This window comes from Aythya fuligula, chromosome 1 (genome assembly GCF_009819795.1).
Source record: "Aythya fuligula isolate bAytFul2 chromosome 1, bAytFul2.pri, whole genome shotgun sequence".
Classification (NCBI taxonomy): Eukaryota; Metazoa; Chordata; class Aves; order Anseriformes; family Anatidae; genus Aythya; species Aythya fuligula.
Genome location: NC_045559.1, coordinates 85,682,428 through 85,707,712, shown reverse-complemented (window position 1 = coordinate 85,707,712; position 25,285 = coordinate 85,682,428). Strand labels below are relative to the sequence as shown.

The 25,285-nt window shown below is 42.8% G+C and overlaps 2 protein-coding genes across 7 annotated transcripts in view; one reads left to right on the top strand and one right to left on the bottom strand.

Annotated features, from left to right (window-relative positions):
- Positions 1 to 1,796: 1,796 nt before the first annotated feature.
- On the top strand, positions 1,797 to 20,305 carry B4GALT3 (beta-1,4-galactosyltransferase 3). 3 transcript variants are annotated; one of them, XM_032199954.1, is made up of 6 exons: positions 1,797 to 2,213; positions 8,531 to 8,766; positions 9,653 to 9,843; positions 10,475 to 10,597; positions 13,280 to 13,400; positions 14,289 to 14,349. In XM_032199954.1, the coding sequence occupies exons 1-5, from the start codon at positions 1,976 to 1,978 to the stop codon at positions 13,380 to 13,382; spliced, it is 891 nt and encodes a 296-aa protein (XP_032055845.1). In that variant the 5' UTR covers positions 1,797 to 1,975; the 3' UTR covers positions 13,383 to 13,400; positions 14,289 to 14,349. The 3 variants fall into 3 exon arrangements, with proteins under 3 accessions (XP_032055845.1, XP_032055831.1, XP_032055838.1); XM_032199940.1 differs by having other exon boundaries at positions 1,800 to 2,213; positions 13,280 to 13,378; positions 14,289 to 20,305; XM_032199947.1 differs by lacking the exon at positions 1,797 to 2,213 and adding an exon at positions 2,256 to 2,966 and having other exon boundaries at positions 13,280 to 13,378; positions 14,289 to 20,305.
- Positions 15,620 to 25,285, bottom strand: part of B4GALT4 (beta-1,4-galactosyltransferase 4) — a 25,409-nt gene continuing 15,743 nt past the window's right edge. For 3 of the 4 annotated variants that reach the window (XM_032199907.1, XM_032199922.1, XM_032199914.1), the window contains exons 3-7: positions 24,590 to 24,822; positions 21,100 to 21,287; positions 18,886 to 19,008; positions 16,785 to 16,889; positions 15,620 to 16,304 (exon numbers count right to left, since the gene is read on the bottom strand). In XM_032199907.1, coding sequence (XP_032055798.1) covers positions 16,163 to 16,304; positions 16,785 to 16,889; positions 18,886 to 19,008; positions 21,100 to 21,287; positions 24,590 to 24,822 — 791 coding nt within the window. In that variant the 3' untranslated portion in view covers positions 15,620 to 16,162. The remainder of the gene's footprint in view (positions 16,305 to 16,784; positions 16,890 to 18,885; positions 19,009 to 21,099; positions 21,288 to 24,589; positions 24,823 to 25,285) is intronic. The other variant, XM_032199930.1, reaches the window with a different exon arrangement.

The window sequence follows — 25,285 nt, the reverse complement described above, 5'->3', positions numbered from 1 at the left end:
CTTGCCCAAATTCTTCCTACACCATTACTTCCCACTGTGATCCAAGTGTAAATTCAGGCAGTACCAGCTCCTAAAACAATTAATGCCAGAAAACCCATGTCAGCACTAATATCTTGGTTCCTATGCATGTTTTAGACACAGAGGTTCCCCTGTGATGGATGCAGAGATTAATTCTTTCCCATCCGTGGCTTTGTACTCACTGCAGCTTTCAGAAGAGCAGAGGGCATCACTTTGTTTTATGAACATGAAGACAAGCAGGGTGTGTTTGCCATGGTAATGGAGAGAATGCCGCAGGAAGAACACAAATGGTAGAGCTTCAAAGCAGTGTGCAAGAAAAGCAGACTTTGCTGCAGGATTGGGTAGGTTTCAATAAAAACAGACTTAGTCCCAGCAAAAGAAGCGTTAAATACATTTATTCTTAACAACAACAAAACCACAACAAATTATTTTAAATTAAATGTGAAATGGCAATAGTTTACACCCAGGCCTCATGTAATAACAGGTTGTTCTGTCCAGCAGAATAAATGAGATCAAGTCTCTTATAGATGTGTCCCCCGACATCCCTTCATCCAGCTCTGAAGCAGGAGTACTCCCAACACACACGGTACCACCTCTAGCCCCATCTTTTTCCCATGCAACCTCCTGTTGGTAGCTGCTTTGCCTGGTTTGGAGCCATGCATGTTGACTGATGAGCCAGCATATGGGACAGCTTTGTCTTGGAATGGGATGGGAGGCTGAGCTGAGGAGGCCTGCCCCTTCTTGCAAGGGAAAAATTTGATTTTTACTACTTTCCCCAGTGCAAACCCAGCTACTGCCTTTTCCTAGATGGCTTCTTACAGAAGATGTCTTTTTCTCTGTCAAAATTAAGTGAAAATGGACAGCACGTTAAATCCATTATTAGAGAAGGCAGAAAGACTGACAGCACAATCACACATGCCCCATTTCATTAAGAAAACAAACAGAGAAGACGGGGGTGTAAAAGCCAAAGTTTTTATAGGCAGTGAGGCAACGAAAGGAGGTTCCTTGCTGTGGCATCTATTCAGGTGAAACACTTCTGTAGTCTCCTGAGATACAGGTAGAGAGCGGTGCATTTATTTCAGTTGATCAAATCTTGCTCAATTCGGTCATTTAAAGGCAGGACAGTGACTGTGCTGGAAGTGCAGAAGAGCTTTTCCTGTCTCCACCTGTGAGGGAAACTCGGCCATGTCAGGCGTGCTTTCAATCTCTTCCAAAAATCCTGAAAAACACCATTACCAAAAACAGTTACTTCAACTCCACATATGCACATAGTGCACACACTATCCCCTTTCCGTAATAAATCAATATGATTTTTAAAATATATATGTTTATTGTACCATCAGACTGTTTCATGTGCCATCAGGCTGACTGCTCCAAGGAAGACTTAACGGATGAAAACCAATATTGCAGCGCTCGTTTTCAGCATTTTCATGGAATTTTAATTTCTACCCAAAAGCTGCTCGAAAGGAATCACGCATAAAGTACCTTGTACATAAAAAATAAATAAAATAAAAATAATAATAATAAAAAATAATAATAAAAAGTTAAAAAAAAAAAGTTAAAAAATAAAAAATAAAAAATAAAAAAATGATTTGTGACAGCCCGACACACCAGCGGGTCCCTACCCGCCCCACAGCACCGTTACCCCTCAGGGCCCCACGGCCCCGCCGTGGGGACTACAACTCCCAGCATGCCTCGCGGCGGCGAAGCGCAGCCGGGCACGGCCCTTTCCCGCGCTGCATGCTGGGAGCTGTAGTTTCACGGGAAGGGCGGGGGCACGTTAAATGGCGGCCGCCCCCTCCTTCCCTTGCTCAGAGCGGTCGCTGTGGGCTCAGAGCAGGGCTGTGGGGGGCCGCGGGCGGCCGCTCCCCTCCTGGCGGTGTCGGCAGCGGGGAGGGGTGGCACCGGCCGTGAGGCAGAGCCTCGGGAGGTGCCGGTGTGAAGGAGTTTGAGAGCCATGTCCCTGCCTCGCGTCGAAAACCCCTGCTTTCTGCTCTTCCTCCTCGCCTTCCAGGCGCTCTTCATCCTCATCCTGTACCGAGGCGGCCCGGCCGGGGTGTTCCGCGGGCTGTCGGGCTCGCCTCAGGTGCCGGATTTCTCCAAGCCCCACGATGTGTACACCAACCTCAGCCTGCTCGCCCGCCGCCCCGCCGAGGATGCTCTGCCCTACTGCTCGGCCCGCTCGCCGCTGCTGGGTACGTACCGCCTGCTGCTGCCGCTCAAGTGCATGTTTTTCCAGCTTTTCTGCTTTAAAAGTGGTATTCTTCCACTGGCAGAGCTTCACGGTGTTAATTGACTCGTTTTCATTGGTTTCGTGAGGTAAAGTGTGTCAGTGAGCTGCAAACTTTTCATGCCAAGGGGTTGGTTAGATGTTGCGTAGGGAAACAAGTGAAACCAAAGCACAGCATTAATCCCAAGCTAATAAAGCTTTTATTTTCTTCCTTTGCTCCCCCCTCAGCTTGGTCATCCTACACAAAGTGTGCCCACAGTTGTGCTTTGGGATTTGGATCTCCCTGCTCGCTGACTCACTCCTGGTTTCTTTATTTCAGCCTTATGTCGAGCCTGTAATTCAATATCCATTGATGTTAAGTACTCTAAATATTTAAAGAGAGTGTGTCTTGGCACCTTGCTCTTAGTGACGATTGCTTTGGCCTGTGACTATGTGCCATTTAGACCCCAAAACTCCTCCATTAAGCTTAAAAGTCTAAAGATTGCATCCAACTCGCAGCAGGTCAGAGCTGGTCCTGGAGTCAGTGTGAACTCAGCTCTTGCACTGCTAAAAGAGCTCAGAAACTTTGAGCAGATGCAAAGTCCAAGCCCTAAAGCAAGTCTGGTGGTGAAGTGGTTTGTCTGTGGGATTAGTGGAGCCCTTCTAGCCAGACAGCTGAGTTCTGTGAGCGTGCACGTGCAGGTGGTTTGGCTATTTCTGCTTCCGAGTCTACAACGCAGTAAGTTACTCTGGTCTTTTTATCTGTACTGTTCTGGTTTCTGTGATTTTTAGGTTCTGCGTGTCAGTAGTCAAGCATTGCTTAGTTGTGCTGGTGTTCTAGGGAAGCAGCTGACTGCAAATGGAGCCCAGTGAGAGCGAAGTGGCTGGCCTTGCTTCGCAGGTGCAAGTACTGTGGGAAACTGTGGCTGCGTTTCCTTCTGTGTCAAGTTGCTTATGTAGGTTTAAGAGCTTTGCTGGGGTGCTCCAGATGAGCCTTTTTTGACTCTTCAATCCTCATAAGGATGTGTGTTCTTTCACAGAGTTTTCTTCCCTCCCCTTGCTGAAGTTCAATGAAACCCATGCAGTATGTATGATAAAGTTGTAAAACTTTTGGGTATGCACTTCAGCACTGTTCTTGGAAACAGCTCTGCTATGTTACTGAAATACTGAAAGTACAGAGTCTCTTTGCACAAGTGCTATTTGTAATGGTCTTAGTGTAGTCTCAGTTCACCTCTAACCAAAACCCATCAATTGTTTTGGGAAGGTACAATTCTGCGTTTCAGACTCATTAGTTTTACGTGAAAGCACAGCAGAAATGTCCTTGTACCTTGCAAACAAAGTGTGATTCTGTTCAGCTCATCTGCAAACAATCAGATAAGCAAGAGTAGTGATGATGCACATGGAAGAGGCACATGCAAAGTAAAACTATGCTAAAGCAATCGGTGCTTTCAAAGCTATGAAACCTTTTTAAGACCTCTTTTCCCCATCTTTGGGAGAGTTAAGAAGAAGGTGGGTTGGCCTGCATGGGCTAAAATAAGGACAATGCTAGTTACAGACAGAAGCAAATAGTAATGTTGACTAGGAGAAAGAATGAGGCAACGTGACTGTGGAAGTTTTTCCTAAGTTTTGCGGAAGTTTTTACTAACTCCAAAAGTTAGAATTGAGCATGTGAAGACCCTTGCTGTGAAACAATCTATTGGAGCATTGATACAATCCCAGTTTAAGAAAAACAAACATTCTGCTACTGCTAGGTGATATTACCTTTTTAAATACAAGAAATAACATATTCCTTCTGTTATTGGTATATGCCAGACTCCTCTGAGGGTGTTTTGTTATTTTTCCTTCTAGAAGAGCATGCTACTCTGTGAGGTGCTTGCCCCTCACATTCAGATGTGCCCATCACATAGAAAACAGATGTATAAAGACTTTACAACTGTCTTGATTGGCTGTTACCATCGCTCCTGGGACTGATCTCTCTTGGAAGCATTACATCAGAGAGAGCGATTAATATTAATTTCATAAACCCATTAAATGAGATTTCAAATCAATTCTTGTGGACTCCAGTCTGCAATTCAGAGCTGGTAATAATTCACCGTGTCCACTCCAAAACATGTTAAAGTAACTGGAAGAATGCCAAATGACATAAATATTTCCTGGATTGGGGCTTTTATGAAGTGCAGTGCTTTCCCCACTTATGTATACAGTAGATCACTTAACTAATTGCTTGAACAGAAGATCAGATTGCAGCTCCATCTGTCTTTTTTCAGCTACCTGAATCCATTTCCAGGGCAGTGGAGTAAGAATTAACTGAAAATGTAATTGCTTAACATCTCTGCCTGGGAAGAAGATCTGGATTTAGCTTCTTAATGCTCAGTGGTGCCCATTGACCCTTTCATGGTCCATGACTCCCAAAGCATTGTACTGGATACTCAATGTCTTCAATAATATTGAGGCTGTTACTTCAGTTCCTTCGAAGTTTCTGTACAAATAACCAGTTGCCTGTTTCCACCTTTGGTTTTGGAAAAAGCAGAGCATTCTTACGCTCGAGTTGCTGTCACTCAAACTTAACCGAGCAGCATTTAAACCCAAAATTTGGTGTTCTCACATTGTGTGTGAGATGCGTTGTTTTTGTCAGTTCATCGTTTCCTCTTACCAGGAAAAAGCTCGATGGCAGATGGCTCTGATTTAGTTTTTTCGGAGGGGTACATTACTTCCAGCATGGTGTGTGCTGAATGAGTTAATTTGGCTCTTGAAGCCTTAATAGTCCCATGTTCCATCTGCATCTCTGATTTTTTTGAAATCCTGTCATGCAGTGGAAGAACTTTTTCAGGCCCTTCCTGTAGCAGTTATTCCTTTTCACTCCTGCCACAACCTTTTCATGAGCAGGACCATCTGTTGTGGCACTGAGCTGTTCCTGCTGCCTTTTGCAACGCGTGCTCTCCCACTAGAGCTTCTCTCCTCTTAAAAGGGAAGTGAAGAGGTAATAATGCTGAGATTTATCTTTAGCTGCTGCTGAGGCAGCCTCATGTTCTGTCATTGGAAATTGATGCTTAAATTAAGGCTGTCAGTCTGCTTTTTATTTCTTTTTCATCCAGGTAGTGGTAGAATTATACAATATGAAGTAAAGTAATGCGTAAGTAATATACTGTGTGCTGCTGCGCTTTTTCACTGATATATTCATCCCTGCTACCATTACAGCTTGTTTAGCTTGTGCAAGCTTTACTTATCGAACTCAATTATTACAGCGGCTTATTCTGAATTAAATGTATAGCAAGATGGTGTTTAGAAGTCATGTAGCTCCTTCCTTAAGGTGGAATAGATCTGGTCACAGTTAATGGGTCCCCTGATACTCAGATGTGTTGCCTGGGAATTAAAACAAGCAGGGAGCATGCTGTCCCAGGCACCAGCTGACAATATGGGCAGGGACTTGTATTTATTTCTCTATGCACTGAGGTTTCCTATCAATTAAACGCTCTCCCTGCGGTGATGCAGGCACAGAAGGAGCTGAGGAACCAGGCTGTGGGGAAAATTGACTGGGTATATCAAGGGGTTGATCTTGTACCTTGTCTGAATTGGGATCCTGTGCTTTCTAGCACGACCAAGGTGGTGTTTTTGTTTTGTTTTTCTTTGTCCTTTCCCAAAACTGAGCTTCAGCTGTTGTATTTTTCCCTACTTGGGCCAGCCTGCAACCGTGCTGTTCACGTGTGGGATTTAATTGGATTACAGCGCAGTAGCTGGTTGTTAGTTGAAACTGGACAGGAAGGAGAGCGGAGAGCCAGAATTTTGTTTATAGCCAAGTTGTAGGGCAGCCAGAGGTCTGGGGGATATGTCACAGGCTTTAACTTTTTTTGTTGTTTTTGCTTGACATTTTGCTGAGTTTCAGAGCTGAGTTTTTTTGGGGTATGGAGCCAGGCAGCTCAGGAGAAGATGACATCTGGAAATAAAATGATAAAATTCATGTGTTATCCTCATGAATCGTGTGTTTGTGTATGCAGGGAGGTGACAGGAGTGAAGATCATGCATGTTATCTCACTCCTTCCCTTGTGTCGAAATTCAGATTTAATTTTGGGGATTTAAGGATTATTGCTACAGAATCTTCCTCTGTAATGCAAATAGCCTGGATTGTGGTAGGGAAAACAAAAACATGCCTTTGTGGGAGAACAAAAGGGATTAATTCCTTTTTTTTTATGTTTTCCTGGGAGCAATGATCTGTAGCCGAAATCCAATCTGAAGATAACGTTTCTTCAGCAAGCTCCAGTTGTCATCAAATTGCTGGGTAATGGCGCTTTAGTTAAAAAGAACTGATAATCAGGGAGTTCGTAAATCTGCAAAGCAGCATAAATTACAGGTTTAAAACACTGTTGGACTGAAATGCGGTGGCCTTAGAGGCGGCACAGGAAACTGCCTGCCTAAAAGTAATAAACAATAAATGCGACCTAGACACACGAAACTCAGCGTGGTTCTCTGAAGAACAACTACTCCTCTGCTTCAGATGGGCAAGTACAGCAGCATCCTCCAGTTCCCTGCACGGGGTAACGTAGCCAAAATCAAATTGCTCATGAGTTTATCATGGGCAGAGGCTAATCCTCTAGCCCTTTTTTTGACTGTGTGAGGGATGGGATCGGTGGCTGTTCCTACTGATCTTCAGGAAACGCTCTTACATCTGCTCTTTTAGAAGGAAAAGGAGACTGCTACTGGCCATAGGTCTGCCTGTCAGAGATGTGAGGTGTACCAACTTCTGGCTCTGGATGGACAGCTTCAGTCTTACTCCAGAGTTACTCCCTGAGTCTTGCACAAAAACCAGCCAGCCAGTTGAAGGGGTGTTGCTTCCTCTCCATCAGTTACACAGGATGTGGGTGCACGCAGGTTCGGTTCTGTTCTTTGTTAGATTTGTAGCAGAGACTTGCACTTGGGATAGGCTGGAAGAAATGCCCTGTGGGCTCACCTGCTTAAATATGCATCAGACTTGAGACAAACGCGTACTTTTCCCAGCTGACATGAAAGCTACTAAACACCACGCCTAAATACTTACTCTTTCTCTCCCAGGCTTCATTATCAGACGTTTCAAGAGAGGATAATTTATTTCACTGCTGAAGAGGGAGTCTGGCTTAGAAGATACCAAAAGCTCACTTCAAAACAGTCACAAGATTAACTATGAGCTTGGAAGCGAAAGAAAGTCTTATTTATAGCTGTACAAATAAATAAGTAACTTGTCTCACAGGCTTCTGGAGTAAAAAGCATTTTGTCTTTGAGCAGCATGACTTGCAGAGGATTGTTGGGCCTACTTAAAACCACAATCTTGTGATTGTCAGATCTTAATTGCAATCTAGGTAAAAGGTTTCCTCCTAGCTTATTTAAATGATAGATTTAATCTTGTTTGTTCTGCATTTTTGCTTTATTTTCTTAGAGAAGATGACAGTGGCTGGAAACCACTAAGATACGCTGATTTGTGTGCAAATGTAAATTTTTTTCCTAATTCTTGAGCCTTTTCTCACTACAGGTATAGGAATAACCATAGCGTGCATTTGTTTGTTTTCATATTGCTATAGTGCAAGACTTGTGTTAACAAAGTGACTGATACTTAATGTTGTTTTTTTCTCAAGCTTTTTCATTCTGAAGAATTCAGATAAAAATGCAGAAAAAAATGTATATTTTAATAAAAAATCCTGAACACAGTGGATGTTTTGCATTTAAAACTGACTCTGAGTAGAGGAACTATCCTATCTAGCTCATATTGCTGCCCCATGCCTATTCCTGTAACTATGAAACATCTCCCTTCTTAGCTCTGCTGTCTGTTTCTCCTAAAATTTTGATAGGAAAGTGTGAATACAGCTCTTGTGTCATGTGATTTTAACATCAAACTGAACTTAAAACTTTTTTTTTTGAGATAAAGCTAACATTGCCTAAACCATTTATGTTTCTTAAATAATTTATATTCATCCAGACTTCAGGCTATTTCCTCCCAACCTGCTGATTATCTTTTTGGATGTCTTTATCCTTGAATCTAATCTGAAAGAGCCTCAGAGACTTTTTCCATACGGGCAGCCAAAAGAAAAAGCCTGTCATAGATTTGTTTTCAACTCTACTCTTACAGGGAATACATTTATTCAAGGAGACCATCTAAGTAACACAAGACAGCTTTGCTTGTGCAGCAGGGAGCCAATACCAGGAAAAAGAGAAGCTGGTGTCTTCAGCAGTGACCATTTGCAACTCATCCAGTATTTCTTACACAAAAGTTGAGAAGCATTTATGAGCTTACTTCTGTTTGTTTTTTTGTTTTTTTTTTCTTCTCTCTCCTTACAGTTGGTCCATTAATCGTCTCCTTCAGGGCGCTCCCTAGTGAAAGAATGATCATCAAAAAAAATCCTTTCGTTCAGTCCGGAGGCCTCTACAGACCACCTCACTGCTTGGCCCGCTACAAATCAGCCATCCTCGTAGCATACAGCAACCAGGAGAAGGACCTTCACCATCTTCTTTACTATATCCATCCTTTCTTGCAGCGCCAGCAGCTCAGTTACAGAATCTACTTGATTCAGCAGGTAAGCTTAAATTAGATCCACCCTGCTGGGGGGAGGCTGAGTTTTCCAGATCAGGTTCTGAGCAAGAAATGTGAATCCTGCAACGTGGAAGCACCGTTTTATGCCTGGGTCAAGCAGGTCAATTATATGCCATCGTACCTCCATGGCTGCTGCTGATTGAAATACCTTACCACTTGTCAAGATCATTGTTCTGCTATTGATTTGTTGTGCTTTTTTTAGTTCCAGAGGGATAAAGCTGTCATTAAGTGGTAACTTGTATTTTCAGCAGTTCAAGAGTTGAATGTGGGCTGTCTGTCAGTGGCTTGTCAGCATAGCTACTGAGTAAAACTGTTGAGACTAAATGCTAAACTCAAATCAGGTATTTTTAGACTGCATTAAATGAAAACATCTGGCTTGACCTTGCTGTGTGCCAGCCTATGCAGGGCAAACAGCCGCGACTTAGCTGATGGGGGACCGGTGTTGCAAAAGATCAGTGGAGAGACGGACAGTTCTGGGTTCATTAATTGAAACTGATAGCTGAGTAGGGCTGAAAGGAAGCTTTTTGTTTGCGGCAGGGATCTGTTTTTCTTATTTCTAAACTTTAGGAAGCAGTAGTCAGGACAGAAGTGTTGATGTGCGTGCGTAGACCTGAAGATTGACTTACCTGGTCTCTGCGTCTGTCTTCCTCATATGCCAATGGTGTATGGCCCCTGATGCATCACAGTTCCTGAGAATATTTTGAAGAGAGGAAGTAAAACTTTCAGGGTTTAGGGATGAAGTTTTCAGCCAGTGGTGAAACACTCCAGTGTCATTCAGTTGATGAGGCTTTTACACTAACACCAGTTTGAATCAAACGATCCTCTGGTTTAGGTGAAGCAACTTATGGTGTGGTGTGTTTTTTTTCCAGGTGGGGAATGGTACTTTTAACCGAGCAAAGTTGCTTAATATTGGTGTCCGGGAGGCCCTGAAGGATGAAGATTGGGACTGCCTTCTTCTGCATGATGTGGATCTAGTACCTGAGAATGACTATAATCTCTACATCTGTGATGAATACTATCCCAAACACATGGCTAGCGCCATCGATAAGTTTCACTACAAGTAAGTGCTTCCTTCTGCTTTGGGATGTTTGTATCCTAATGGGTTCTCTTTCCTCATAGATTGCATCTTTCTCTGTCCACATTCATGCTGCCTTTAAGATCTGGGGGGTTTATTTTTTGTTTTTGCACTAGTGGCTTCCCCAGGAAGGGGTATGGCTGACCTAAGCCACATAACGTGAACAGTTCTGTGCATGTATTTCCCCGTTCCACTGTTAGCTTAGCTTGGCCAATAAAGGCAATCAGAAATCTGCCAGTTCTTCCCAGGATAAAAGTATGGGGTAGGAGTTACTGGAGTACATGGAAGATGCATGATGCAATGTAGGTATTTGGAACTAACTTGAGAAGTTAATTTTAAAACCAGCTTTACCTTGACCTACTCGTAGGGAGGGGCAGGAATTACGCTGATTTTGCTGGTTCAAGTTTCAGTAAATAATGAGTGTGTCTTAATTCGGGGCTTAAAACTTTCCACAGGAGTACTGTTAAACCAGCTACTCTGCAGCCATCTGCTTCTACAAATATTCTGCAAGGGATGAGATTAATGTCTGTGACTTGCATTGTGTTGTTTGCTTGTTAAGGACTGGTTATTAGCCCTCAATATTGATCCTTTTTTTTTTTTCCCCTTCTCTTTTTAGTCTTCCATATAAGTCCTTCTTTGGGGGTGTATCTGCTTTGACTCCAGAGCACTACATGAAGATGAATGGGTTTCCAAACACATACTGGGGCAGTGGTGGTGAAAACGACGACATCGCTACAAGGTACTGATGCACAGAGCAGACTAAAAACAGAGCCCAGGTGTTGAGTGAAACATTTAGCATTATTCTGAGGAAGAACTAAGATGTGGCTCCTCAACATGCTTGCAGCATCGTTGCAATCCAAATGCTATTGGCATTGGGTGTGATGGCTGTCAGAAAACGCTCAGTATCTGACTAATTATTGTGCAATGGGAAGACAAAGCTTTCCTCAGACACTGGGGGTAAAACATCCTAGTGCCTTGACTTGCTCAGGATTGCTTCCAAGGGGTTGTAACTGCCTGTAGCTGACAAGTGATTTCATTGACATAAACAGCCCCAAGGAAGGGAATCTATGAGCCACCCTGATTTTTCTTTCTCTTTATCATTTCCCAAACAGTTGCCAACCTAGGTTGCTCTAAATACTATCTAGTCACCAATACTTGGAATTAAGGAACACAAGGAAGTCTGATTTCTGTGCTGAGCGCTGGAGAAGTCTGCGTACCACTGAGTCAGTGACAGGGAGCTCTGACAGGATTTTTTCTTGTAGGGTGGTTGCCATGGCAGCAGCATGCTATGCAAGTGAATACAATGAGTTTAGTTTCAAGTACTCTGCCTCATGCAAATGGCTTCAAGTACAAAATCATGGCTTGTATCTTCTTTACTAACCTCTGTAGTTGCACTGTGCATCTTTATTGTCTTGCACTGAGGCAAGCTTACAGGGTGGTTTATAAGGCCATTATTGTCAGTTTAGTTTTATGCTTTGTTGGTCCTGAAGACTGTAACAAAATTACAGTTTTGGCAGAGTTTTCTGGTTGAGAACTGTAGGAGGCTTTACAAAGCTTTTCTTTCTTCTGAGAATTGAAATCACTTTGCTTAACACAAATCCTCATTTTCCTTTCAGGGCTAGCTAGTTGAAATGGTGGATGGTTGTTCAGAGATTCAGCACTTATTACAATAACAGGATGCCTAGAAAACATCTTTAAATTGACTATTACAATGCTGTTCTCAGTACAGCTTTGGCCTCTAGTGTGATTTTTCAAGTACCAGTGGTAAAGTCATCTCAATTAATGCATGAGAGCACAATTCCCTGCAGAAGTGTCTCAGGGCAAGCAGGTTATGTAGATCCCAAAATAGCCCCCTCTTGAAGGGAAATTAGTCCTGCATTGCTATTCTCACAAGTTTTCAGAGAAAGAGGGTTCTAGGTTTGTGGAATCCATAGACAGTGACTTAACTAAAGCTTTATTCATATGCTGAAGTCTCACCTTGCAAAAGCTAGGAATGAGATAGCTGGTTTGGGATAACCAGGTTGATGCCCCTAGTGGGACTGGATTTTTAGGAGTACTCAAGCACTTCTTAAGGTAGAGAGAAAAAACTTACCAGCATCAGTGAAATATCCAAAAGTCCTGCATAAAGATTTCATGCTGGGATACTGCTCATTAAGACAATTAGCAAAAATAGTAATAATTGTGGCTGCTACTTACAGTTGGTGGACTGTGGTACTTAAGTTGGTCCTAGTAAACATCAGGACTTACCTTTTATTAGAATAAAATACTATTCTAATTAGAACTGCTGCTGTGTTAATATCATCAGCTGCAGGGAAATCTGGGTTCTTAAAACAGTAAATGAATGCATTAAACTAATAACCTCATGAAAGAGTTAATATTGCAACAGCAAAGCTAGTTTAGTGCTTTTTTCTTATTGTACATTTAATCAAAATAAGTGGTGTTCAAAAAGCTGCCTTGTCTAAAACCCAAACTGAAATAAGTGTCAGTCAGTGAAATGTAATCATCTGATATCTCCAGCCTAACAAATACTCAGTTCTGTAGCTTCTTTCAGCTTCAGAACATTCCTGCTTCAGTGCAGCTTGCTGTGGTACTAGATCTCAACAGAAGGCAATCAAATGCTGCAAACATGCCAGTTAAATAACCTAAATGAGGCAAACATTCATTCGTACATTTGCAGGAATTGTCTTTGCATAAGCAGTGTCCTGCGATAACAAAGGCTCACTGGGTCTAGCAGCATTACTGGCAATTTCTGTTGGTAAGCTAACAGATGCCGTCTGTAATGGATTGCTTAAAGTCACACAAAATGCAGTTTTTAGCAAGCTCTAATTTAGAATTCTGAAGCTGTAGATTGCTTTTTTTTTTTTTTCCCCCCCTCAAACTGTCCTGCAGCTGACCAGGTCACAGTTGCTACATACAGACACCAGAACAGCAATCTTTCTTGAAGGCAGTGCTCTCATCAAGGCTATTTGCAGCAGTGGCACTTCTCAAGAACAGACTTAACTTCATTCTGAAACTCAGGCCTGGATTCTTTCAGAAAGGGCAATTTTTTTCTAAAAAAAATGGTGATGGAGCTCTAGGCAGTAACAGCTCTGCTCTTACAAGGAAGTGAAAATAATGCTCACTTGTCAGATGCAGGGGAGTTGCTCTTGAAGGCTCTGTATGCTGTTGTTTGTTCCTTGCTTGCTAATCCTCTTAGTACCCTGTCAAAATACAGTGCAGCTGAGAGCATCCTAGTCTAAGCCTGGTCAGAACCTGCTGGAGAGGATAATTTGGCACTGTTAAACTCATTCCCTTCAGCTTTTGCATTTTGCTTTGATTGCATTAACACTGAACATCCTCTCTGCCCTTGACCTTTCCCTAGAGCTAAGCCTCAAAATTACATCCTTATACCTAAACAAACATTTTATTCTTCCTTTTAAAGGATCCAGTTAGCAGGAATGAAAATTGTCCGGACCCCATCTCACCTTGGACGCTACAAAATGATGAATTCCAACAAAGAGACAGAAGAGCCTTGGAGAAGGTAACTGTCTAGAGAGGGACAGGTGGGAAACTATTCCTTGCCTTGCAGCAGTCCGTTACCCTCATCTTCCTCAAAACATGAAGTCTTGTGCCACTGCTTACTTTCTGCTTTCATGCTGCTGTTTAAAGAAAGCTCGTAGTCACCTTGAAGTAAACTGTACTGCTCATGTCTCTGCATTTGAAGGGTAAATGTATTTCTCCTGGTTTCCTACTCAATATCAATTTTTTCAGGGAATACCAGTTTCAAAAATGCTACCACAGTCCATCTTATGAAGAGGGAGGTTTCTGTTTGAAGAGGCTCTTTGTTACAATTTCCAGATAAACAAAGCTTGCTTTACAGTCTGCAGATTCAGTGTGCCATTAAAATAAAAAAAACAGCATTCCAGTTTGAGGAGGTGATTAAGGTACATGACAGACCTTAGCAAAGACCCAATTTTGTACGAAAAAGCTGGTAGAAGGTGTTGGGTCAAGTGTGGTGGAGGATCCTCACTGACAGTGCAGATTTCCCTGTCATCTTAAACTCAGGTTTCCATAACAACCCTGTCTTAAGTGTACTTACAGCAGCCTATGTACACCATTCCTGCAAGCCTCCTTGTTGTATTCCCAGCTCTCTGCTTGCTGCCAGGCTCTTTTTTTTTTTTTTTTTTTGAGTGTAGCTGCCACCCCACCAGTCTCCCTTTCTGATTAGGTTCCAGTCCAAGTTGTCCTCATTTGTAACACCCAGCATGAAGTTCAGATCTGTTCAGCCTCCTCCTTCTCTAAGGAGAATTCTGGGGGGGGCTTTGGCAGCTTTCATCTGCTAATCCCCTGCCCCCTAGAAGACTGTTTCTTCTGTTACTTCTATTTAAAGCATCAGCTGTAAACATCACCTTTGTCCTTTCACCTAACTGCAGCTATTCTTCCTTCTTCAGGTCTGCTTCCCGACACAACACTGGAAAAACATGGAAGGATGATGGAATGAATTCCTTAGAGTTCAAGCTTCTTTCTAGGACAAAGCATCCTCTTTATACCAACATCACCGTGGACATTGGATACGTTCCCCCATTTTCTTAAGAGAATGTGAACAAAAGTGGAGTGTGAGTTCACCACGGCAGCATGCTTACAGGCATTCAGCCTCTACCTCCTGTTCTAGTGCAGAGTCTGCAGTGCCTGAGACTAATCCTGTTGTCTTTCATGCGTTTAACTTTTCTTCTGAGCGTACAGGATTTAGAAGAAAAAAAGGCTTCAGGACTAGGGTATGATAGCTACAAACAGGATCTGGCTTACTGTAGAAGTCCTTTAAAGCACTGTAAAAACTACTGAACCAAATCCACCTGTCATCCCTCAGGCTCTGGGGATTAAGGTCTCCTTGACAGTAAGCTGACCCCAAGATTTCTGGAACCTTTGTTCCATAGCTGGATAGCTCTGTCCTGCTGCTTACGCAAGTGGTAAGTGGGATTCAAGCCATTCCGTCAGCCAGGCCTCTGAAATGCTGTATTTTGAGAAAGAACTCAGTGTTGAAAGATATTACAGTTCTGTAAATACTTCTGTGAATTTGAGTAAAGTTGAGGTGTATGTTTGGATCAAGATTTTCTAGTGTATTTAATAAGAGCTGAGTAAAAGAGGAAGTTGCCCTGGAATCAGATGAAAATAGAGCTTGAATTTGTAGTTGTGTGGCCAGATCAGCAGAGTTTTTACTGTAGGTGTCAGTAATTCACACTGAAAGAAACCCCAGGCTCTCTCCTGGCCTAACTTCCTGCTCAGCATAGGGAAATTCATCTGGTATTTCAGCTGTTGCTCAAACATTAATCATCTCTCAAGGTTGATCTGTCTTCAATATAAAACACTTCTAAGAAATAAAATATCGGAGAAAAAATTTAAATAAAATCTGTCAACAGTGCAGCTGTGACCCTGGCAGGAACACATTTGTACTTTCCTACCAGTAACACTGATAGTCTTCTTTACACCTTGCCTTTTTTCGTAATCTTTATGTCAGTCAGTAAGTGTGAGATAGGATATTTTACCTTGTTATGCGGAGATCTTACAGTCAAGTTCCTGTTCTCTGTTCACTGAAGAGCTCTATCCAGCTAACACCCAGTCTTTCTCCAGCTCTGTTAACCAGGGCACTTCCTTCCAGATCTCTCCAGAATAATGCACAAACCTGCAGCCTGCTGCAGAATTAAATGAGACTTCCATTCTGCCCCAAGATGCTTGAGCATTCCCACTGCATGGCGAGGTGAGCTTATAAAGGACAAGAGATGCCTTTTGAATTAAGTAGACTGTCTTTTATTGAGAGATTTTTAACGTCTCCTCACCTATTACCATTATTGCCATTGCCCCCCACACAAGCAGTTTTTCCTTAGAGTGGAAAAACCTCAGTGAGGCTGTAAATGGTGAAGAATTCTTGTGCTTTTAAGGGGCAAAGACTGGTCTGCTCCTTTTTAAATTGTGGCAATGTTGTCTTCCCACTGTGACAAATTGGAAACTTAGGAATAGCTGCAAGATTTTTTTTCAGGAGACTTAGTTCAAGTCCTTCCACTGGACCAGCCCAAACAAGAAAACTTACACACACATCCCAGAAGAAAGTGCACACAAGAACACCAGGACCTGGCCTCAGGTCAGTCCCCAGCTCCAGTCCTGTCTCACAAAAGGAGATTCTCAACTGACCAACGAGATGCTGTGAAGAGAAACTTTCTTCTGTGCTACTGAAGTACTCTTTCAAGCAGTGTGCTGCCCATCAGCTGCGGCAGCAGCAACCACAAACAAGATGTGCTGCCATTTCCTATAACCTGCCTGGTGCTCACCCTTACGAGATCTTTGGCTGTATGCTGAAATCCACTGTGATGTTGATGTACAAAGGGTTGTGTTCCACTGACAGCAGTTTGTATGAACAGGAGTTCAACCCATCTGTCTTCCACATTTTAGATACCTGGCGTAGAAGCTTCATCCTGAGGACAGAGCAGAGGAGAAAGTCTTCATAGCACAAAACTGAGATGCACAAGAGGAGTTTTGAGCTCTTTCCCATGTCTGGTAACCTTAGAGACGGAGCCACAGCCAGTCTGTATCTACTCAGAATGCAAAATCATGTTTTTCTTGTCATCAAGATGGGCAGTCAGACATGGGAAAATAGTCCTACAGTTTGGGGAGGAGAGATTTAAGCCATTTAATCTCCAAAATCTATGTTCAAGTCATATCCGTGTGATTATAGCTTGGGAAGGTTTTACTGAACATTACCCACTCGATTACAGGCACATCTCATGCACTGAAAAACAGCTGCCAGCTGCAAACAGTGGTGTCAAACCCATCACCCAGAGAGTTTGGGTACCACGAAATGCCTGGTTGATCTAATGTGAGGAACTGGGCCACCACTTGGTCTGGCTCCTAGCCCCCTTCTATAGCAAGGCAAAGTGAACCCTGCTGTAACTCACCTCTCTCTGTTCTCCTCATTGCCGTGGTCTCGGTTGTGGAAGATCATCGTGTACCTGGCTACATCAGCAGATGGTCTCACCACTCGCATCTTCTGCATCTCAACCCTGGAAGAAATAGCAGTGCCATAAGCAAGACACCCCCTATAAGCCACCTCTTAAGGAGAAGTGACATTCTGGCACTTCAGTTTTGGTACGTGTCATAGAAGCAGGCACTGAAGATGTTTCCTACAGTTCTCCATCTCTTCCATAACCCATTAAACTGGACCAGAAAATACTAATTTAATTGCATTCAATGATGTAACATGTCCTTGAAGCAAGCTTTGTGTGATATCTGCTGTAATAGCTACCTGTTTCTCTTCAAAAGACAGGAGTATATGTCCAGAAACCCAAATCTGTAAGCTCTGTTACAAACTAGGATGTCTATAGCAAGATTACACGTTCTCCAACGAGTTCATTTCAACTACTATAGTGAAGTCCCTACACACAATAGTTCTCCACCAAAAAGAGGAAGAGAGCTTGCTTTCTAATGGCTGGCAGGCAGCCCTACAATTCTGAACTTTGTCTACATGAAGAAAGTTTTCTGAGAACAGTGTCAAAAACATTAAATCTCATGCAGAGATTATAATGCCTGACAACAGGCACTTGATTGGAATGTTTGGCCTTAACCATATCTGTGGAATACAAGAATTTTGCTGTCAGCAGCAGCAGAGTTAATTTTATGGCAGTGGATTTAAGGAACACCCCAGGTCTTTGCTAGCCATACATCAGCAGAAAGAGCAACAGGAACCCAAGAAACAGCCCCAATAACTTTCCAGTGAGTGTTTGTAGCAGCAAATTATCAAATGAATACAACAGCTGGACTGAAAAATCTTTCTTATGTTCTCTGTAGAAAGGGGCCCATAAGGGAGCGTCAGGTTTAGCACGGAGGCAAATCAAATCAGACACAGAAGCCAAACAGGAGGTAGTAGCCCTCCAGCCCTGAGTTGTTGAAGATACTGAAGGGGCTGCTGCCATCTGCTGCCTTTGCAGAGGAAGGCTACAAGGATCTCTCTACAACACCCTATTAGGAAAGCAAGCTTCCCATTCCCTACCCACCACAAATGCTGTAACCAGGAGGAAAGGCGTGAGCTAAAGCCAATTGCAGTGTGCACACTGGGTCATACGGTTTGGTTTTCAGGCCCCAAGATGGCACAAAGTAGTTGGCGTCTCTAGCTAGAGCTTCAGGGAATGGGAAAGGAATTACTAAGAAGGGACAAATCCATATCTCCAAGTAGACCTCTTAGATTACTCAAGACACAGGTGACCAATATGCTAAAAAGCTTTTGCTTAGAAGTTCCTAACTTTAGCACACTCGATTTCTCCAATGTGATCATTTAAAAATCACCAGAGGTATGAATTTTATATCCCTGAAATGTTTGCTTCCATATTTAAACAACTGAAAAGGATGACAGAGCACACCTAAGTTACAAATTGACATTTTTTTTTTCTTCCTTTCACTAACAGTAATGCTGGTCTCTAGAGGTTTCCTCCTAAGCAAAGGGGGACAGATCATCAGGAAAGTTTAGTCTTTACTACCACCAAATATCTCAAACTAACAGGCTCCTACTTTGACAGCCACATCTGCAAAAGTAATTTTAACAAGAGCAAAGGGCAGATGAATACATGTGCAGCCTTTCTAAAATATAAGTTATTCACCATCTTAACTACAATCAACACCACCCACGTGCAAACTAAAGCCCTTCTCTGAGGAAGTCATGGTAGTCAATGAATGGAAAAAAAGCCAAAACCCAAATACTCCCACACACTCACAGAAGTAGTGGAACTCAATACATGTGTCACTGGCAAAATCATAACACAGACTTCAATCTTATTTCGCGTACAACCAATTTCCAAGCTGTAACAAAAATGTTTTGTGGCTGAGACAAAAAGCAAGACCAACCAACAAAAAGAAACCCCACCAAACCAACAGCTCTCAGAAAGACCAGATTTTAAGCATGCCTCATCTTTTCAAAGAGGAAACTGTTCACAGAACTGCACCTTCACACTCCAAATCCCCACAGAGCAATACTCACACCCCATTTCCCTCCAGCCTTCTTTTTACCTGATTCGAAGGTCATCATCTTCTCCACCCCAACCCCAGTAGTTGTTAGAGAATCCATTCACCTTGGAAAACTGTTCTCTTGTTAGAGCAGTTACACCTCCAAAATAGCCCTGGTAACGTAACCTGGAAATACACAGGAAGAGGGGACAAAGAATTAAAAGGTTGAGTTACGCCACCACCAAGAATACCACCCTGTAACTCTGGATCTAGAGTTGTCTTTTGCTTCTTGAGATTCCTGTTGGCCAACTTCTCCAGCAGGGCATAAACTTGCAGTGTATCAACCCCAACCTTCCCAGCTCCATATCTTCTGCAAGTCTGCTGAGGGCAGGCACTCTGCCCTGTTGTCCAGATCATTACTGAAGGCATTCACCAGTCAGAATCCCCTGAGCCCAGCAGTCCAGCTGGTTTTCAGTTCACCTCACTGCCCAAACTTCATCCCTTTGTGAGTGACGTTTGTGACAGGAGTGACATTTGTTCTGTTGCAGGCTCCAGGAACCTCCCCCAAACCTTTCAAAGGTAACAGAGTGGTTTTGCAATGACAGCAGCCAGGTCCCTCAGCACTCATGGCTACACCCCATCAGGTCCCACAGATTTATGGTGTATACCCAGTGTCCAACCACCTCTTGCAAGGACAAGAAAACATCGGATCCTCTAGGATCTTTAAAACTGGACTAATAAAAATACATTTAAAATGGTCACTTAGAAAAGGATGTTACGGCTTCAGGGAAATAGCTAAGCTCAAAAAGCTTTCCCACCCTTGCCTTTGAAGTCTGAATATACAAATCTTTTCATAAAGAATCTGAGTTTCAGTTTATATAACTAAACTGATTATATTTGCTCTCCAGAGGAGCACAGTTGCCAAGATTACCATGTCCAGCATCACCATAGAAGGTATTTCCCTCGAAGAAAACGAATAAAGAACAACCCTACCAAAAAAACATATTCCTGCCCAGGACATTTTGTATGAATACAGGACACGTGTGACTTCAGTTTCCTCAACCTCATCTGAGCAACACATCTCAGCATGCCCACCTCAGCCAAAGCACAACACTGAGGCCACCTAACTGAGATTTCTACCTGTGCTCTCACTCGTGAGCTCAGGATCTGAATTCTTTCAAGCAAACGGAGGAATTCCCCGGGAAGTAAAGCGCAATTATCCCCACTTCACTGATGTGTAAGCAGAGGCAGTGCCACAGAAGTGAAAGTATGGATCAAATCCAAACCGCCAGTATCCTAGTGAATACTGGCACGGGGCATTCACAGTAATAATAGTAATCCTTTTGTTAGTATAAGACTTTAAAGCCAAAACTTGAAGCTGACTTATAACAGATCCTTTCCACAAACAGAAGTCTGAGGAAATCAATCATAAGAAGATCCCTTTGTAAAAACAGTAACAATCAAATAAAAAAACAATAATCCATCTGCATGCTTAGCTCACCAAAGCACTTGCAGTAACTGGGGAGGTTAAACACCTCTCTCATATGTTTAGTAAAGGAAACACTGAAGTGAAACAGGGCTTTACTTCAAAGTGCTTTGCAATCAGCTTTTGCAAAACTCACTTCTAATTGATATTTAGACTGACATGACATAAAAAGTGAATCTTGAAAGACCGATGTTCAATGAAACCACTCTAGTCATTAAATCCACCGAGCTCAGGAGCCCTTTTACCTCTAAGGTGGGCTGAACCTGACTTTTCATTTTAAATTATTTACATCACAGTAGCACTTAATTGATCCATTTAAAAACAGAACAACCCTGTATTAGACGCCATACAGCCAAATAATTAAAGGATAACCCTATCCTTTGGCAAATTTTCACGCTTGAGCAGATCTCAGTATCAGAAGTTACCTCTTCAACAGCAAAAGGTAAGTGGCAAATTTTATCAGCACAATCCTAAGATCATACTGTCAAACCACAGGACCAGGAGACTGCAGATGTATTTCTAGCTTTGACATAAGGTCTCTGGCATGTGGCTTTCCTCTCAGAAACGAGAACAATGACAATGCCCATTCTTACAGCTGATAACAGAGCTAACTTCAGAGATGTCTGTGAGAATCTTGTCAGAAGGTGCTCCGGAGAAACAGAGCATTACCACCAGAAACCAGGTGTCAGATAGAAGGGAACGCTCAAGTATACAGCTGCCTGAGAAGAGGAACATTATCAGTAAGTTGGCATTTTCCAGATGGTTTTCTTTTCACGTTCATGGTTTCCTACCTGTATCCAGTACTGTTCCTGCCAACTACAAGGTGCTTTGGCTGTCTGTCACACATGTAAATGTTAAAGTCATTCTCCGGCACCAGATCCACATCATGGAAAATGAAACAGTCCCAGTTCTCTTCTTTTAGGGCCTCTAGGTATCCTACATTCAGCAGTTTAGCTCGATTAAATTTGGTGTTGCCAGCCTGCGGAAAAGAACACAAAAAAACTCTGAAGAACGTGTCAAACCTTTTTAACTAGAACTGCTACCCCATAACATGAGATACAGCATGAAAATAACCACCGATGCAGTGTTTCGTGTTTCTGTGGCCTCTACTTGTCATGAGTGAACACAGGTAGGGGCAGGAAAGCCTAAGGCTATGAGGCCACCAGAGAAATATGCATGCTGCAGTGCAATTCTACTACAATTGCTGTTCCCATCACTCCATCAAGCCACATTAACAAAAGAGGTATCAGTAAACAGTCTAGAAACTGGCAATCCATGCAACTATGTCAGCAAGGCTTATGAAAGCTTAAAAAATTAATCCCATAGTTACTAGTTTACAGATGTCAGAGCACACGACACAGGTGATTTATGCTTGCCGCTCACTTCAGAGGACAGCAGTGTTTAAGAAGTACACTGTATTTCCCTAAACCACACAGTAGGTGGCAGAGTGGGAAATAAAATGCAGGTCTCTTCCTTACCTCCTTCCTGTAACTGAATTATTATGCTGCACAGGGATTCTTCTTAGAATGGAGCTTCATTTTTATTTATTTATTTATTTTTATTTACTAATCTTCATTGTTTGCTTTTACATCAAGTTAGTACATCTTCACTTTTAAAAAGTACCATTTTCCACCTTTTATATATACACACACACACACACACGTGTACACACACACCTGGCACTTTGGTAAGCTTACCACGACACCACTGATTCAGAGGCAACAAGGGTGCTTATCTTGCTATTTATTTTTTATCTGGACTGTACACACAAGCTAGCCTGTAGAACACCTTCTGCTCCTGAGGACAAGGTGGTAAATTGCTTCAAATTCTAACCACGAGCCAAAAGGCCCAGCTTCGTGCTTCCAGAAACCAGAAGGTCATTCGTTTTCTAGACCTGGCAACCTGACGTACTCGATATAGTTTAAAAAAAAAAAAAAAAAAAAGTAATCTTCCAAGATAAAGGGCTTGTTTGCTAGAAGGTACCTGGACAGAAAGAGGCTCCACAGAAAAATCAGAAAGAAGCCAGCCTCCCCAAATGGAAGGATGGGTAGCTGCAGGGAAAAGCAGTTGTATACATAGCATGTTTCATCCTTCCACTAAGTAATGCTTTGCTTCAAAGAAGGAATTTGCTCACCATTACCACCAACCATCTGCTCCTACACAAAGGTGACTTAGGAGCTTTATGGCTCACTACATGTACCCTTTGGGAAATATGGCCTGTTCTGAAAAAGGAGAGATAATCAATTACTTCCATTCTGAGTAAGGGAAGAAGCATGTTTTCCAAGAAAAAAAAAAAATAGATACTGAAATAATACATACCCAAAAATCTATGATTTTAAAGTCCTGAGTGTTTTTGTATACAGGACGTTAAGAAGAAATGTGTCAGAAAACCTCCTCCTAACACTGAAAACATAGGTTATGGGGTGAAAAACAGAACAACTCAGGTAACTGGTGAAGCACATACAGAGAACTCCACTTGTGTATCAAACCCAGTAGCAGCATCTACCAGTGGCTGGCTGTGTCCCCCTCAGCAGTACAGGCAGCCAGCACAGCCTCAGCCTGCACAAAGGCAGCCAAACAGCAGTAAAACTGCCCTCCAGGAAGAGCCATTTCAGTGCTGAACAAACAGCAAAGTCTCCTCTCATCTGCTACAGAAGACAGACTTCTCCTCCTGACTTTCAACACAACATTGACATGACAAAATTCTGTTGGGAAAGAAGTTATTCACCCTTTAGAGATTACAAGGTTTTTTTTCAGTACTGCACTCGTGTACACACACGTCTGTGCAGCAAAACATGATTTTGAAATGTTAGAAGCAGCCCACAAAGAGGAGAAAAATACAGAAGGCCCATTTATTAATCTTCCTGCAAAGCAAGCTCTGTGTATTTTTGTAGTTAAAGCATGTTTTTCCTCCATTTCTTTCCCCAAATATACTTAAAGCAACTAATGACATCACAAATGGAGAGTGAAGACAGATTTGCCAACAAAGAGTTTTTTAGTTAGCCTCACCTCAGTGTTTGGGTGTGCCTAGCCACACTGAAAGGCTAAGCAAGAGTTCCCAATCTTCCAAGTAAAAACTTGGATAGAACAAGTCCAGACTCAGCTCTGCTGCTCACATCAGACGCAACCTGCAGACTCTTCTAATACTTTCTGCTAACACAACTGCCAGTCCCCACATCACGTATTTCAATAAATAAGGTATATGCCCACTCTCACGATGATTTTTTGCTAACCACTGCTTGCGAGCTGGAGTGAGGCATTATTTGTCCAATTACTGTATATACTACTGCAGAAAAAGCCTCGCTTTTCCACTCCACAGGCCTCATGGTGACTCAGAACAATGCAGGAACTGCATATTCTAACTGAATTCCAGCTGCCATTGAGCAAAATTGTAAGCTGTCACCTAAGTTGTGCTGCCTCTGCTTGACTCCATCCTCTTCAAATAGAGGGGAAGAGAAGCTGTAATAATCACCTTTTTTTTTTCTTCCTGCTGTCTGAAATCTCTGTTTAGAATCAAAGCAGAGCACATACATAAATGACAGTAAGATAAAGCAAATAAAACAAAAGTTCAAGAAAAGGGCGACACATTACACAAGAGAAATCTGCACTGCTTTTATCTCATGTGATCAGAATGTAAGCACATAAAAAAAGACAATGCAGCACACGTCAGTACGCTCAGATGTTAGCCACTGACTCCACAGAGCTTAAAAGAATATAAAATAGGAGATTACTAAACCTCTATGGAACCAAATGCTCCACCACGGCTATTTCTTCCCACAGCCCTTGCTGTGCAAAGTAAATCACCTACAAGCTGTAGCTGATGTGGTTAGTTTTGAGACAGAAGTATGACCACATGATAAGTGGAGCTTACTAAGCATGACAGCAAGATGGGAGAGAAGACCTAGCTACAAACTGAAGCCTTTGATAAAAACAACCCCAAAGTTAAAGACAAAAAAGCATGTCAGCCTCGCTGCATGCATGTATACTGCAAGAGAAGTGAGTTGTACGCTTCTGATGTAATGCAGGAGATGCTTACCTTAAGCAGTAACTCAGAAATAGTAAGTTATTTTAACTAGTGCCTGTTTCTCTGACTAAGACACCCTTTGTTAATTCTTCCCAGCTTTGCTACCAACAGCTGAGCTCCTGCAGCAGTGGCTGCAAGCGCTGCTGTGTCCCTCAGTGAGCAGAAGTGCTCCGGGCAGGCTGAGGAGCAGAGGAGCAGCAGAGGTGGCAGCAGCAGCATCCTCCCCACCCGAGCAAAGCTCTGCAGAGCTGCCTCACCTGGTGAATAACGTAGATGCCGTAGTCCAGCTGCTGCCTCTGCAGGAAGGGGTGGAGGTGCTCCAGGAGGTACAGCAGGTGCCTCTCCCGGTTGCGGTGCGGGATGAGGATGGCCACGCGCTGCAGCGCTGAACACTCGGTGGGATGATACCGGCCCCTGGCCACCTGAGGGTTCTCCTTTTGCACTTCTTCTAGGGTGAGAGAGGGTTTGAAGGTCAGTTTGCTGGCACCTCCTGTAGGAAAAGCACAAGATTTTTTTTCTGATTTGTCTGTGGCTAGTCCAGTCAGCTAATGAGGCACCCCATAAATGGCATAAGAAACCCAGATTCAAGCCTACAATTGTTTTCCCTAGCTTTCTGAGGGAAAAGCAGTGCTAGAAGGATATTACAGGGGCAGTGGAAGGAGAGGGTACTGAGCATTTACTTAAGATGATTACAGAGCACTGATCATACAAATTCCAAGAGGAGTTCCACCCTGCTGCAGGAAGGTTGGCCAGAAACAGCTGCCAGGGCAAAGGAGGGCAAAATGGAGAGAGACACAGGACTGTGGCTGTGAGAATTCGTCTCTGCATAAAGCATGAGCAAAAGTATTGCAAGCTTGATGCTATAAATTGTTAGACAGCAAGCTTTTGGACTACAGGGAGGAGGGAAGAATACAGCTTCGTCTCAGCTGTAGTCAAATCTGTTCTCAGTGCCA

Bases quoted from the DNA above. Each gene is read 5' to 3' on its own strand.
- B4GALT3 (XM_032199940.1), top strand. From the start codon at position 1,976: ATGTCCCTGCCTCGCGTCGAAAACCCCTGCTTTCTGCTCTTCCTCCTC. The intron at 8,767-9,652 runs GTAAGCTTAAAT...TTTTTTTTCCAG, and splicing joins GAATCTACTTGATTCAGCAG to GTGGGGAATGGTACTTTTAA. The intron at 9,844-10,474 runs GTAAGTGCTTCC...TTCTCTTTTTAG, and splicing joins ATCGATAAGTTTCACTACAA to TCTTCCATATAAGTCCTTCT.